This window comes from Rhinatrema bivittatum, chromosome 11 (genome assembly GCF_901001135.1).
Source record: "Rhinatrema bivittatum chromosome 11, aRhiBiv1.1, whole genome shotgun sequence".
Lineage (NCBI taxonomy): Eukaryota > Metazoa > Chordata > Amphibia > Gymnophiona > Rhinatrematidae > Rhinatrema > Rhinatrema bivittatum.
In genome coordinates, this window is record NC_042625.1 from 49,921,842 (window position 1) to 49,936,255 (window position 14,414).

Here is a 14,414-nt window from a genome sequence, read left to right on the forward strand (position 1 = left end):
CGGCTTCACGCTTCACTGTCACCTGACAGGGGCCGCGCCGCTTCACGTTCCTAAAGCGCATCTCGGGGAGGGGGGGGGGGCACTTCATCAGGACATAGGAATCCTGTGCCTTAAGAGAGAAGTGGAAGGCAACGCTGCAAAGTTCTGACTGTCTAATTTTCTGGCTGGTGCTTAGGAACAAAAAACAAAGGCTCGAACAGGCTGGGAAGTTTTTGTGTCTTCCTACGGAGGAGACCTGAATGGTTGAACCCAGGGTGACGTCACTGCCGTCAGATTTCCGGTGGAAGTGGAGATCAGCTGGGAGGTGAGGCTGGGGAGCTCTGTACGGATTGCGGGAGAGTAGGTTTTATAGCGGCGGAGATAGTATACAGCAGGGGCTAAGACTGTGAGTGTAATAGGTTTGTTCTTTATCTCAGACTTGTATTTTCAGCAGATTCATATTTCCGCTCGTGGTCTGGCTCCCATTCCTTGATTCTGCAGCGACGAGGTGGTTATTGGAGCATCTGTGGCTATGTCCAGAAGCTATAATCCCTTTGACGAAGACGATGAGGAGGATTTCAAACCAGCAAAGTGGAATGATGGTTCTGACCCTTATGAAGACCCGGCAGAGAAGCGGCGGAGGGAGGAGGTGGAAAGGCAGAGGTGCTTGCAGCAGGAAGCGATGAGGAGAACGGAGGCCACACTAGACAGCTCTAATCGGTCCCTGTCTCTAATTTATGAATCTGAAAAGATCGGGGTTGATTCCTCAGAGGTAATTTATTACTGTTGGATCAGCCAGAGTTTAAAGTAGTCTTGTGAAACAATTTCTAATTTCTAAAAGTTACTCTGACATGAATGTCTTAGGTTCCATCTATATGTTTGCCTTTTTGCAGATGATACCAAAATGTTCACTGGGTGGACACCCCGGAAGGTGTAGAAAACATGCAGAGGGATCTAGTGAAACTTGAGGAATGGTCTAGACTGTCTGGCAGCTTGGCTTTAATGCTAAAAAATAGTCATATGTTTGGGCTGCTAAGAGAGTAGAAATTATTTGCATGAAACAAAAGCAGTATCTGGTGATGACTGTATCTCTGATTTTAACGTGACCAAACACATGGATAATGTGACAGCAAATGCTAGGGAGATGCTTGGCTGCATAGGGAGAGGAATGGTCAGCAGAAATAGGGATGAGATATTGCCCTAGTATAGATCTCTTGTGAGATCTCTTTTGGAATACTGTGTACAGTTTTGGAGACCATACCTTCAAAAGGATATAAACAGGATGGACTCAGTCCAGAAGGTGGCTACTAAAAGCTCAGTGGTCTTCATTCTAAAGTATATGGGGACAGACTTAAAAATCTAACTGTGTATACCTTATAGGAAAGGCAGGATAAGAGAGGGATGATAGAGACATTTAAATGTATCCAAGGTATGGAAAAGAGACTTTGGTATGAGGATAAATTCAGGAGTAATCTAAGGAAATATTTCTTTACAGAGAGGGTGATGGATGTATGGAATGGCATTCCAGTGGAGTTGGTGGAGACAAAAACAGGATATGAATTCAAGAAAGCATGGGATAAATACAGGGGATCTCGAAGGAAGTGATGGGAATTCTAAAGCTAAATTAGTTGGGTGGATTGGCAGACTAGATAGGCCATATAGTCCCTTTCTGTTGTCATGTTTCTACGTGCTCTGCCTAAGAGTTTGGGTTATGTGTTTCTGAGTTAGTAACATAATATAGTAAGTGAAGGCCCATCTAGTCTGTCTAGCAGTAATTTTATGTGCATTTACCCAAAGTAAATCAAATTCCCACGTGGATCCCAACCCCTAATCCTATGGTGTCCCCTTTAGGGTTGCAGCTGCTGCTCAGTGCATGTTTCCCCATACCATCCAGGTAGCATGGTGCATCCAAAACGCTGCTGCCTTGGGCTGCAACTGTAGCTCAGTGAAAATTATCCAGTGCCTTCATTACCAATTTCTTGCACAGGTATCCTCTATGTTTATCTATGTTTTTTGAAGTCTATCACTATCCTTATCACCACCTAGGGATGTGTTTTTGTTTTAAATGACATAGTTCATTTCATATTGTTTCTAAACCAAAATGATACAAAAAATTCACAAACTTTTTTGTTTTACATTTTTTTTATTTGGTGTGCTCTAAATGAGAAATTTAAAAAATCCTAAAAAAAGAAAAGGGAGAAAATTGAAACAAAAGTTTTACTGATGTCCTATTATCACCTCCTCTGGGAGGGCATTCTAGGCATCCACCACCTTCTCCATGAAAAGTACTTTCTCACAAACAGACCGATTCAGTAAAGTCCGTGGGAGAAAGGGCGAACGCCTGCTCTCCCGGTGCGCGCACCGGCCACTTGCCGGTGCATGCAATTCAGTATTTAAATAAGGCCCGGCGGTAAAAACAGGCAAAAGGAGCAGCGGCTGTCAGCGGGTTTGACAGCCGATGCTCAATTTTACCGGTGTCTGTTCTCGAGCCCGCTGACTGCCACAGGCTCGGAAACCGAACGCCGGCAAAATTGAGCGTCCGGTTTTCGACCTGACAGCCGCCGGCTGACTTCCAATTTTTTTTTTCACTTTTTTTTACTCTTCGGGACCTCCAACTTAATATCGCCATGATATTAAGTCGGAGGGTGCACAGAAAAACAGTTTTTACTGCTTTTCTGTGCACTTTCCCGGTGCCGGAAGAAATTAGCGCCTACCTTTGGGTAGGTGCTAATTTCTGAAAGTAAAATGTGTGGCTTGGCTGCACATTTTACTTTCTGAATCGTGCGCGAATACCTAATAGGGCCATCAACATGCATTTGCATGTTGAGGGCGCTATTAGGTTCGTCGGGTTGGACGCGTGTTTTCTGCCCCTTACTGAATAAGGGGTAAGGGAAAACATGCGTCCAATAGCAGGCTATCGGCATGATTGTACTTGAATCTCTACCCCCTTGAAGTTATTCTTTATTGTTGCAAGAGACTCTCGTGGTTCCTATTTTAATAGGTTGAGGGAACATTTATAAAAACAAAATAATGCAAAGTTAATAAACAACATATGCAAAATTTATTAAAAAGATTATATAAATAGAATGTACAGATGTGGATGACTGAGATAGGAATAGGAGTGATGGATGCATGGAATTGCGTCTCAGAGGAGATGGTGGCAAAAACGGTAAGAAAACTCAAGAGCCTGTGATAAGCACAAAAAATCTTTAGTTGTGAAGGAAAAGCCAGGGATCAACTGTCCTTATTGTTCTTATTTGCCCTCATTTTATGGTTTTTATGTAAAACACCTCTTGTCCTGCCTAACCACATGATGATACTTATAAATATGGCATGAAAAATATTAATGAATTTCAGTTGTGGATGGTATTGGTGAAGTTTCTAGTCTGACGGGGCTCTGGATGCACTTGCAAGTACTTCTCCCTCCCTGCCAGCCTCTGTCCTGCAAGATAACACAAAGACCTATGCTATGGAAGAAGCTAGGCACTTTGAGCTGATAAGCAGGAGGCAATTAGCTTGTGTTTGCTGTCATTTGCATTCCTTCCTGCTAAGGGTCTCTGGAGCTGCTACTGGCATCAGTAAACTGGCAGAGCATATACCACTGAGGAGGAAAGCTTCAGTCTTGATCTGTTATAACCCTTGTTTCTCAGCATAACGTGCTTCTGTCGAGGGTCGTGATTACTCCCTAGATAAAATGTAGACAGTGTTTTTTAAACATGCTTAGCCCATCCTGCCTGTCCTTGACAGTGTCTGGGATGGTTTATGCATTACTAAGATAGGAATGTCAGTTGAAACTGGAAACCAGACTTGGGAGAGATTTTCCTTGAGATCTGAAGCTGTCAAAATACGCTTCTATAAAGGAGTTTATAAGGGCCAAAAGTTATTCCCATCTGATTGGTTTAAACAAAATTAATAATCTGCTTCCAGTGCCTGTTGGACAGATAGCATCATAATTGGCACTGTAGAACAGTCATGAGGGCCAAGTTCCCTTGTGCTCCTGGAAGAGGACTAATGCACAGCTGCAGTAATGCCTACAATGTGGGATCTCTCTCAGTGGCACTAAAATTCATTAAAGAATGTTACCTAAATTAAAAGGGGGGCGATTTTATTCTTTTCATCTTTTGGGGAGATAATGTTTTACTTTTTTGGCTCTACACTTTCATCTTCCTTTGGGCCTCCAGCTCATTCAGTGTATGGCACCAGTTTAAAGTAAATACGATCAGGCCGATACAATACCATGCACTGGCTGCAGTGAACAGCTCAACCTGCGATTGGATGCACATTTTGGATGAGCATCAATAACCCCAGATGCAAAACAAAGGGGTCAGCACGTCCAAAACGCGTGTCCAATTGCACGCATAGGTAACAGTGCTCATCACAATCAAATGCATGTTGATGAAGCTATATCTATTCCCCCCATGCAAAAAAAAAAAGGTGCATCCGGAGCAAGCGTTAATTTTGGAGGAGCCCAGAAAATGGTGATTTTAAGTCTGAGGAACTACAAAATTATGTCCCGGAAAAAAAAAATAAAGGGTGCCAGTGGTCCGGTTAGGAAAAGGGACGCTCAATTAATGAGCATCTATTTTTCTAACCTGTGGCTGTGCAGGTGGCCGCTGCTGAAGAGGCGCTAGGGAGGTGCAGTTTCCCCTTGCACCTCCTTTTACCGTGGCAGCCCATTTGCATTTTGCATTGGGCAACCTGGAGAGGTGGATTGATGTGCATTAAGAGGGCAGGCGCTCAATTATGATATTGCTACGGGCCTGACTGTTAGGAATTATTAGGAAAAGAAGGGAGACTAAAACAGAGACGATCATATTGCCATGGTGCAGCTGTACCTTGCGTTCTGTGTGCAGTGCTGGTCACTGCATCTCAAGACAGACATAGTGGAACTAGAAAAGCTGCAAAGGAGGGCAGTGATAACCTCTGTCCTATGATGAGAGGCTACAAAGGTTAAGGTTCTTCAGCTTGGAAAAAAGACAGGGACATGATAGAAGTTTATAAAATCCTGGATGGAGCAGGCAAATAAAAGATGCTTGTTTACCCTTGCAAATAATACTAAAACAAGGGGGGCACTCCATAACATGAACAATCAGCAGATTCAAAACAGATCATAGACAGCACTTTTTCACTTAGGGGCGGATTTTCAGAGCCCTGTTCGCGTAAATCCGCCCAAAACCGGGCGGATTTACGCGAGCAGGGCCCTGCGCGCCGGGAAGCCTATTTTACATAGGCCTCCCGGCACGCGCAGAGCCCCGGGACTCGCGTAAGTCCCGGGGTTCTCGGAGGGGGGCGTGTCGGGGGCGTGTCGAGGGGCGGCCCAGGTCGTCGCGGCGTTCCAGGGGCGTGTCGGCAGCGTTTTGGGGGCGGGTACGGGGCGTGGCTACGGCCCGGGGGCGTGGCCGCGCCCTCCGTACCCGCCCCCAGGTCGCGGCCCGGCGCGCAGCAGGCCCGCTGGCGCGCGGGGATTTACGTCTCCCTCCGGGAGGCGTAAATCCCCCGACAAAGGTAAGGGGGGGGGTGTAGACAGGGCCGGGTGGGTGGGTTAGGTAGGGGAAGGTGAGGGGAGGGCAAAGGAAAGTTCCCTCCGAGGCCGCTCCGATTTCGGAGCGGCCTTGGAGGGAACGGGGGGAGGCAGCGCGGCTCGGCGCGCGCAGGCTATACAAAATCGATAGCCTTGCGCGCGCCGATCCAGGATTTTAGTGGATATGCGCGGCTCCGCGCGTATCTACTAAAATCCAGCGTACTTTTGCTTGAGTCTGATGCGCAAGCAAAAGTAGGCTGATCGCGCTTCTTTTAAAATCTACCCCACAGTGCACAATCAAGCTGTGGAATGTGTTGCTGGAGGACTTGGTCAGGGCAACTAGCACAGCAGGGTTTAAAACTACTACCTAACCCTTCTATAGCACTACTCTATGTACACAGTGCTATACAAAAACATAAAGCAATCCCTGCTCGGTAAAGCTTACAATCTAATCATGGCTAACATACAGGACAAAAGAAACTATGGGAATTTCATTTATTAAGAAAATGGTTAAAAACATAATGAGGCTGTAAGCAGAACAGTTGTGAGTTAAAATGTAAAAGCAGTCTCAAAAAGGAGGGTTTTTAGTTGGGATTCAAATAAGGCAAGAAGGGGAGCACGACCCACCAGCTCAGCAAGTCTATTCCAAGCACACGGCGCAGCCAGGTGGAAAGCACAGAGTTGGAAATTGGCAGTAGAAGAGAGAGGCACAGATAGGAGTGACTTGCCTGATGAGCAGAGTGCATGAGAAGGGGTTGAGAGAGATGCGAGGTAGTGAGGAGCTGCAGAGTGAAGGCTCTTGTAGGCGAGTAAGAGGAGTTTGAACTATAAGCGGGAGCCATCGTAGTGACTTCAGAAGAGGAGTCATATGGGTGTATTGATTTGGTGAAAGACCAGTCGCTGAATTTTGGATGGATTGAACTGGAGAGAGATTTGGACAAGTTCCCGGAGGAAGAGTCTGTAAAACATTACTAGCTAGCTAGACTAAAAAAAGTTCCTTGTACGTACCCAGATCAGTCCAGACAGCTGGGTTTTGCCTCCCATCCAGCAGATGGAGACAGAGAAATTTTGACTGACTCTGCCACTTAACCCAAGGTGCCACCTCAGGTTAAGTGGCAGAGTCACTTTTATTTCTTTGTCTCCAGCAGATGGTGGAGGTGCAAAATCCTGCAGTCTGAGACTTCAAAAAAAAAAAAAAAATTGAAAAGTTGTTCTTCAATTAGCCTCCCAGGGGGTAGTGAGGTCCAAGTGGCACCGTACCCCCTGGTATCTGAGACAGGAGAGCTGATGGTCAAGGATCCTTCTTCAGCTCCCAGAGCCTAGCCGCTTTTCAGGGTGACACCGGGAGACCTGGTTCACTCACCCTGTGTTGATTTCACGTGAGCCTGTTGCCTCTCAATTTAAAGTTAAGGAAAAAAAAAAGGTACCTCTTTATTTTTGGCACTTGTTTCAGCACGGCTCTGACTTTCCCGTGCGGCAGCGACTCTCCAATCTCTCCCCCCCCCCCCCCCCCCCGGGGTGAATTTTTGGCTTTCTGGGGCTGTGATCGTCCTCGTGACCGCAGTTATGCTGTGTGGGACTGCGTGCAGGGCCTGCAGGGATGCGTGCACGCGATGGTGTATTCGCTCGCTGCCTCCCCGGGGGGGGGGTTTGTCGAGCGCGGCTAAGGGAGAGAGATTAAGGAAGCCCCGCGAGCCTGGAGGGCTCTCTGTGTTGCTGCAGCCCCCGGAGGATACCTTCCCGCTGGGCGCGGGAACGGAGGCCATTTTGTCAACATTCAGGGCTGCCGCGGGAGAAGGGGAGGTATTTCTCGCCTCCGTTATCACCGCAAGCTGGGGCCTCTGGCAGGAGCCAGGAGGCCCATGCTGGCTCTGAACCAGGTGACTGAGAGCCCGATGAACTCTCTGGTTCTTCTTCCTCCTCTTCTTTTGCCTCGAATTTCATGCACCTGTTGCAGAAGGTGTTCAAGGCCGGCAGGTCAGCCAAGCAGCACCAGGGCAAGGCTATTAAACGGGCAGGGGCTCCAATCAAGCACAGGGACCCGAAGCAACGGCGAATGAGGTCTTCTCTGTTTGCGCTGATAGCAGACACCTCCTCAGAGGGTTCGCAGCAGGATGATTTGCAGGGGTAGGACCCCCCGGGGACGGACCCTGTGTTGGGTCCTCAGGATCCAGACCACGATTCCTCACAGGCATCTGCAGTCAAGGGAGATGATCCCAAGGTGGTCTGACTGTTCCGCAGGGAGGAGCTAAGCCCGCTAATTCCCGCAGTCCTGGAGGAACTGGGTATTGACACTCCTCCTGAAAGCTCAGAGTTGGGCACAGTTGACACAGTTATGGTGGGGCTCCAAGGTCCCACCAGGGTGTTGTCCTTCCATCAGTCTGTGACTGCCTTGCTTTTCTGGGAGTGGGATACCCCGGACACAGGGCTGAAGGTTCATGCATGCCATGGACAAGTTGTATGCGCTTCCAGAGGAAGCACTGGACCTCCTGAGGATACCTAAGGTGGATGCTGCTGTCTCGGCGTTCACTAAGAAAACGACCATTCGGTCACTGGCACAGCAGCGCTCCAGGATCTTCAGGATAGAAAGCTGGAAGGTCACCTCAAAAAGATTTTTGAAGTGTCAGCACTGGGTGTCTGAGCTGCTATGTGTAGCAGTTTTATGTTGAGAGCGGGCCTGTGCTGGATTCAGCAGCTGCAGATGGACAGGTCTTTATCACTCGCGGAGTCCGTTCAGGCTGAGCGGCTGGAAGCTGTCGTGGCCTATGGTGCGGATGCTTTTTATGACCTGTTCCATACTTCTTCCAGGACCATGGTGGCAGCAGTGGCAGCTCGCAGACTCCAAGACGCAGCTTGATTCGCTGTCTTTTAAGGGAAAGCTGCTCTTCGGAAAGGACTTGGAAGAGATGATTAAGTCCCTTGGACAGAACAAGGTGGACAAACCGAAGGCTCAAAATGCCTTTCCCTCTCGTTTTCATAGAAATCAGCGATTCAGGTCCTCTGTGCGGCAAAGTGCTGGTAGGCAGCAGTCGTGGAGCCAGTCCTTTCTTGGCTGCCGGCCTGAGCGAGATGGCTCTTCCCAGGGACATGGTGGAGTTAAATCTCCCCAATGGGCGAGGCCGGCTCACTCCTCAGAGCCCGCAATAGGGGGTAGGTTGGCTGTTTTCTATGAGGAGTGGGTCAAGATCACATCGGACCAGTGGGTCTTAAATATCATAGAAAAAGGCTACGCTTTAAAATTTGCTCGGCCTCTAAGAGATCGTTTTCTGGTTTCCCTGTGCTCTTACGGGCAGAAGAGAGTGGCGGTTCGGGACACTATCTTCCGCCTCCGGAGCGTTTGAGTAATAAGGGTTATTCTGAGGTGGTGATCGCTACCCTGCTCCAGTCCAGGAAGACCTCCACATCTGTGGCGTACATCAGAGTATGGGGAAGTTTTGAGTCTTGGTGCCTTGAGCACAAAGTGAATCCTCTTCAGGGCTCTGTGGAGGATGTCTTGTCCTTTTTACAGGACGGCCTCGTTAAGGGTTTATCCTTTTAATTCCCTGAGAGTCCAGGTGGCGGCCCTAGGTTGTTTTTGTGGCAAAGTGCGAGGAGTTGCCTTATCAGCATATCCAGATGTAGTACGTTTTCTCCGGGGAGCGAAACATCCGAGACCGCCGGTTCGGAATCCTTGTCCTTCCTGGAGCTTGAATGTCATCCTGAAAGCTATGTGTACTTCCACAGTTGAGCCTTTGAAGCGGGCGACATTGAAAGATCTTACTTTGAAGGTGATCTGGACTGATCCGGGACACTGCAGGAACGAAAATTAGCAGGTGAGAACCAGTTTCCCTCTATTGCTGTTACTTATCACTTCTCTAAAGCTCTACTTGGTGTATTCAGTGCTGTACGAGAAAACATGAGACATTTACCTGCTCAGCAGAGCTTACAGTCTAATCAAGGCAAACATATAAGGCAAAAGAGACTTTGAAAATGTCATTTTCCCTGCTATCTCAGGGAGCGAGTAACAGGAAATAGTTTGACTTCATGGGATCTGCCAGATACTTGCAACCCGGACTGGCCACTGTCAGATGGCTGCTGAACTCGATGGTCCTTGGTCTGGCTCAGCCTGGTATTTATGTTCTTATGGAGTCTGGAACTATGAGCTTATATTTGCAAGCAGAGGAATTTTTTTTTCTCCTATTCTATCTCTCCTCCCTACTTATTGCAGTAACAGTCCTTAGCTGAGGGCCATGCACCAGGGCTCCTTGCAGACCCCCTGCAATCATAGCCCCTGTCTGGCCACTCGGTGGCACCATTGTGCAGTGACTGGGACAGGAATGCTGTCTCCTGGAGGAAACATCTCACCACCCGCCCCAGAAATCAAATCTAATCTGTCGCATTGCCACTGAGCCACCAAGTCCTCTCTTGTCACTTTAAAAAAAAAAACAAAAAAAAAAAACCTTTCCTCCAATAAATTCTGGAGCTGTGGAAGTGTTCTCCAGCTGGTTTTGTGTATTAACATGAATACCATCTCCTACCTAGTGGTACAAACGTGCAGAGCATGATGTAGCATTGCACAATAGAAAACTTAATGATTAGGGGCCTACGGCTTTCCCCTTGCTGTAAACTAGTGGTTCTCAAACCATTCCTTAGGAGCCACCTCACCAATCTGGTTTTCAGGATATCCACAAGCAATATGCATGAGATATATTTGTGTACAATGAAAAAAGTGCATGCAAATATCTCATTCATTGTGGATATCATGAAAAATCAGCTGAGCAGGTAACCCTCAAGGACCCCTACTGTAAACCTCATCTGCACATTCCCAGCTGCATTAACACTTTGGTTTCTGTTGATTTCATTAGGAGCTGATTCGCCAGGGTGAGGCACTGAGGCGCACTGAAAGAATGGTGGATAAAATGGAACAGGATTTAAAGACCAGCCAGAGACACATTAACAGTATTAAGAGTGTCTTTGGTGGGTTTGTGAATTACTTCAAATCTAAACCTGCTGAAGTCCCAGCTGCACAGAATGGAGCCCCTGAACCCAGAACCACCAGCATGTGAGTTATTATAGGTTAAAGGAGCACAATTGATTATTTTATGTAAGCACCATTGAGGCATTGGCTCTATACCAACTGAGAGCGAGGCATAGCCTCTAATGAGTCATCTCCTGTAGCACCCTTGAGGTCTTCCTCCACAGGGTTTGCCAGGCCTAATGCTGCTGGCCATTAGTGATCTTCTGGGATCAGAGCCTAGGATGGGATGACTGCAGGCATCTGCAGACCCAGCTTACTGCAGTAAAGCTTTGATTTCTATCTCTTTTCAAAGCCTTCAGTACCTTTTTTGATTAGCATCTCCCTTGGGTCTCCATCACATATTCCCTTACTCAGCGCACTGTCAAGCTATGGAATCTTTTGCCAGAGGACTTGATCAAGGAGCCTAGTGGTTAGAGCAGCGGACTATGAACCGGGGAAACTAGGGTTCAAATCCCACTGCCAGTCCTCGTGACCTTGGGCAGATCACTTCACCTTCCATTCACAATTTCCAGATTGTGAATCCTCTAGGGACAGGGAAATACTTACAGTACCTGAATGTAATCCGCTTTGAAGTGGATGAAAGGAAGAATAAACATCAAATAAATAAAATAAGGCATAGTGCGGTTTAAAAGAGGTTTGTCCACGTTCCTGGAGGAAAAGTCCATAGCCAGGTACACTACGAAAGCTATTGCTATCTCTGGGATTGAGTAAGAGGAATTAGATCTGTTTAAGGGATCTGCCAGGTACTTGCGACTTACCTTGATCTGATCCAGACTGGTGACTGTTATGTTCTTATCTGTGATTGGATGACAACTGGAAATCAGCTGGAATATTACCAAACTTCACCTCAGCTGCAGCTAAGCCACAAGAGATGCTATAAATGCAGTTTTTGGTAGCCACAGAGAAATGGTAAAAAAAAATCCATTGTATTGCTGAGACCATTCTGCCTCAGCAAAGCAAATAGAACAGATGGTGGAGGCAGCATGCTTTCTAGACAAGCTACTGGCTTGTGGGGGGATCATTTGGGTTCACAGAGACAGAATAAAGACATAGAAAAGGAAAGATGGGCATTCATCTTCTCTTGTCTTCTTTGTCTAAGGTTACAAGAGGCCATCTCCTCTAGCAAAGAACAAGAGTCCAAGTACCAGGCCAGCCATCCAAAACTAAGGAACCTAGATACATCAGGTGAGGAGAGCAGAAGTCACCAGAGATTGATCTTGGGTACACAATTGGTTTCTTCCTCTGGGCCACATCATATGGTTTCCAGGAATTCTCCCGTCCTGTTTTGTCTTGTATAACAGTTTGCTAATTCAGGCCTGAGAGCAGAGTTTGTGCAACAGGGGTGACACATGGTTAGTGCCTTGCTAACTGTTCTTTGTTCCTCTTTTTGACAGGCTTTGATGCCAGAGCAGCCGGAATGAGCTCCTCCTCTTCCAACACAGACGTTTATCCTAAGAACCAGCAGCTTCGCAGTTACCACCAAAAAATCGACAAGAACTTGGGTGAGGCATGAGTTTGTAACCCCCTAACACTTGTGCATGGTTACGGAGTAAAAGTATTGAGGGCAACTGCCAGGCCAGCATTTTTCCTTTGAATTTCCAGATGTCTTGTGCATGTAGGGTCCAGATTAGGCAAGGCCCATTTGTTAAATGTTAGAGTAGGAGAAGAAGCAGAGCTGCCTGCTAATCCTGCCACTTTTCTGTAGATGACATGTCCTCAGGCCTGACTCGCTTGAAGGGCCTTGCACTGGGGCTGCAGACTGAGATTGACGAACAGGATGACCTCATCAGTCGAGTGACCGGCAAAGTGGACAACCTGGACCTTAACATCAAAACCACTGACAGAAGAATTCGAGACGAACTCTGATGAAAAATCCATCCACCTTGCTTCTGACTGAATTTTCATTGGAGGTTTTAATGTTCTTAATCTTTTTCTTTTGTACTGTCACAGGTGATTCCTTTTGCCTTTAGCAGATAAAGGTAATTGTGAGCTTTGGCAGTGTTAGGAGGTTCATGATTTTGTGACAGCAGGCAGAAAAATAGTTGTGAATTCTCTGTCGACCAAAGTGTCCCTTAAGTTTTGGGGTGGGGGAGAGCTGGGTGTGTTTCAGGAGTGAAGAGGCAGCTGGGCACTAGAAGCAGACACGCAGGTGGCACCATGAATCCTGCAGCAGTGTCTGCAGAAGCTCAGCTGGCATCCATTTTCCCTTTAAGTAAAGTTTGTTTTGTACACACTGCTCCGATCCTGCGGCACAGTTAGGGTAGATAGGAGGCAACAAGAGGATTGTCCTTTTGCAGCAGATGCATTAATAGCCAGAAATGCAGTGGAGGTAACGAATGCAATCCTGACTTTTTAAACCCCCACTTGGAACACTGTCTAGAATGTGTAAATCTGCTTTTGCTACTGAAAAAAGGCAATGATAAACCTTTGTATTCATTGGAATGCGGTTTACAGCCCTTTCCTCTAGGACTGGAGCCACCCCCTAATACCTCCCATATTTGTTTCAGGATTGGTGCTGGCACAGAGCAGCAGACCTGGGGCAGGAGTGTTTCATCCTTGGTGATGAGTGGGGCAAGGCAGCATTTGTATCCTTGTTCCTTTTTTTCTCTTTTCTTCCAGCTGATGCTGGTTTTGCTTTAGATAGCAGTGTGTTCCATCACTGAGTAACTCCCATGTTTACCCAGCTCAGCCCCTGCTCCTGACTCTCCTTGCTCCCTATCACAGGCTCAGTCAGTGGTATAAGGTGTCCAGCCCCATGAGGCAGAGTGCAGTGAGGAGCGAGTTCAGCACACCCCCCCCCCCCCCCCCCCGTGCAATTCTGAGCCATTAATGTGACTTTCTGCCAGCCATTCTGGGCCACTTCGGAAGACCATGGCTGCCTATAGTGCTTGCTTTCCTTTTAGTATTATATATTGACATCGTACAGTGTAACCATCACTCGTTGGCTGGTTCATGCCATGCTGCTGCTGTCAATCCTGCAGTACCATTAGAAACACAAATATGACAAATCTGTCCAAAATCAGAAAAATATGTACTGGGTTTTTTTTTTCTATTTCCTGTTGCCATGATCATTTCCCATATTATATGTTAAGTCAACACGTCAAAGGAGCCAATTCCAAAGATCGGTAATAAATGTTTCTTTTTCATATTGTCTGATTCCCTCCTTAAGGGTAGAGATTTGGGTCTGTACAGTGCCTAGTCGAGGGGCCTGGCTCTGATGTAATATCCATGTGGGCTGCAGCGCTTTCATCAAATTTCCACAGCTTTCAAAGGAAAGTTTTGAGAAAATTAGCATTCATAGGTATACAAAGGTTTTAGAACTAATCTTTATCATACAGGTAAGGTACAGTGAAAGGGTGCTTTTGTGAGACTGTAGGACACTTTTGGGGAGAGGAATTTTTATAATATAAAGCAGTCTGCGGAGGAGAGAAACCTGTCTGTTCCTTTTAGCCAGACACAGTCATGGTCCTAAAGCTTCCCAGGCAAACAGTGACTGAGAGGGCCATCTGGCTAGAAAGCTCTTAAATGGCTTTCTCCAACCCTGTTCCCACAGGTCTAGAATTAGTATGTGCTGAGGGAAGTAATTCATTGAATGAAATTGCTTTTAATTGCATTATAAAAATTCTTAAAAATAAGTTATTGAATGAGCAATTGCCCGGGATGAATGATTATACATAGTCTGTAGCTGAGGAGTACAATTTTAAATCTCCCTGCTTCGGGTGCTGCTATGATCCCTATACACTGCAATATCTACATAAGCAAGATGAATGATTTCTGAATATGATATTCATTGGTTGCATTCTTGAGTTTGGACTGTCTATATTGGCTAACCGGACTGATCCATGGTACTACAGGAACGAAAATTAGCAGGTAAGTAATAATTTTCTTATAGCCTAT

At 46.8% G+C, this 14,414-nt stretch overlaps 1 protein-coding gene across 3 annotated transcripts; it reads left to right on the forward strand.

Moving 5' to 3' along the window:
- The first annotated feature begins 60 nt into the window (after positions 1-60).
- Positions 61-13,668, forward strand: SNAP29 (synaptosome associated protein 29). 3 transcript variants are annotated; one of them, XM_029619786.1, is made up of 6 exons: positions 61-304; positions 417-751; positions 10,345-10,541; positions 11,617-11,702; positions 11,912-12,019; positions 12,223-13,668. In XM_029619786.1, the coding sequence occupies exons 2-6, from the start codon at positions 512-514 to the stop codon at positions 12,381-12,383; spliced, it is 792 nt and encodes a 263-aa protein (XP_029475646.1). In that variant the 5' UTR covers positions 61-304; positions 417-511; the 3' UTR covers positions 12,384-13,668. The 3 variants fall into 3 exon arrangements, with proteins under 3 accessions (XP_029475646.1, XP_029475647.1, XP_029475648.1); XM_029619787.1 differs by having other exon boundaries at positions 431-751; XM_029619788.1 differs by having other exon boundaries at positions 434-751.
- Positions 13,669-14,414: the final 746 nt, after the last annotated feature.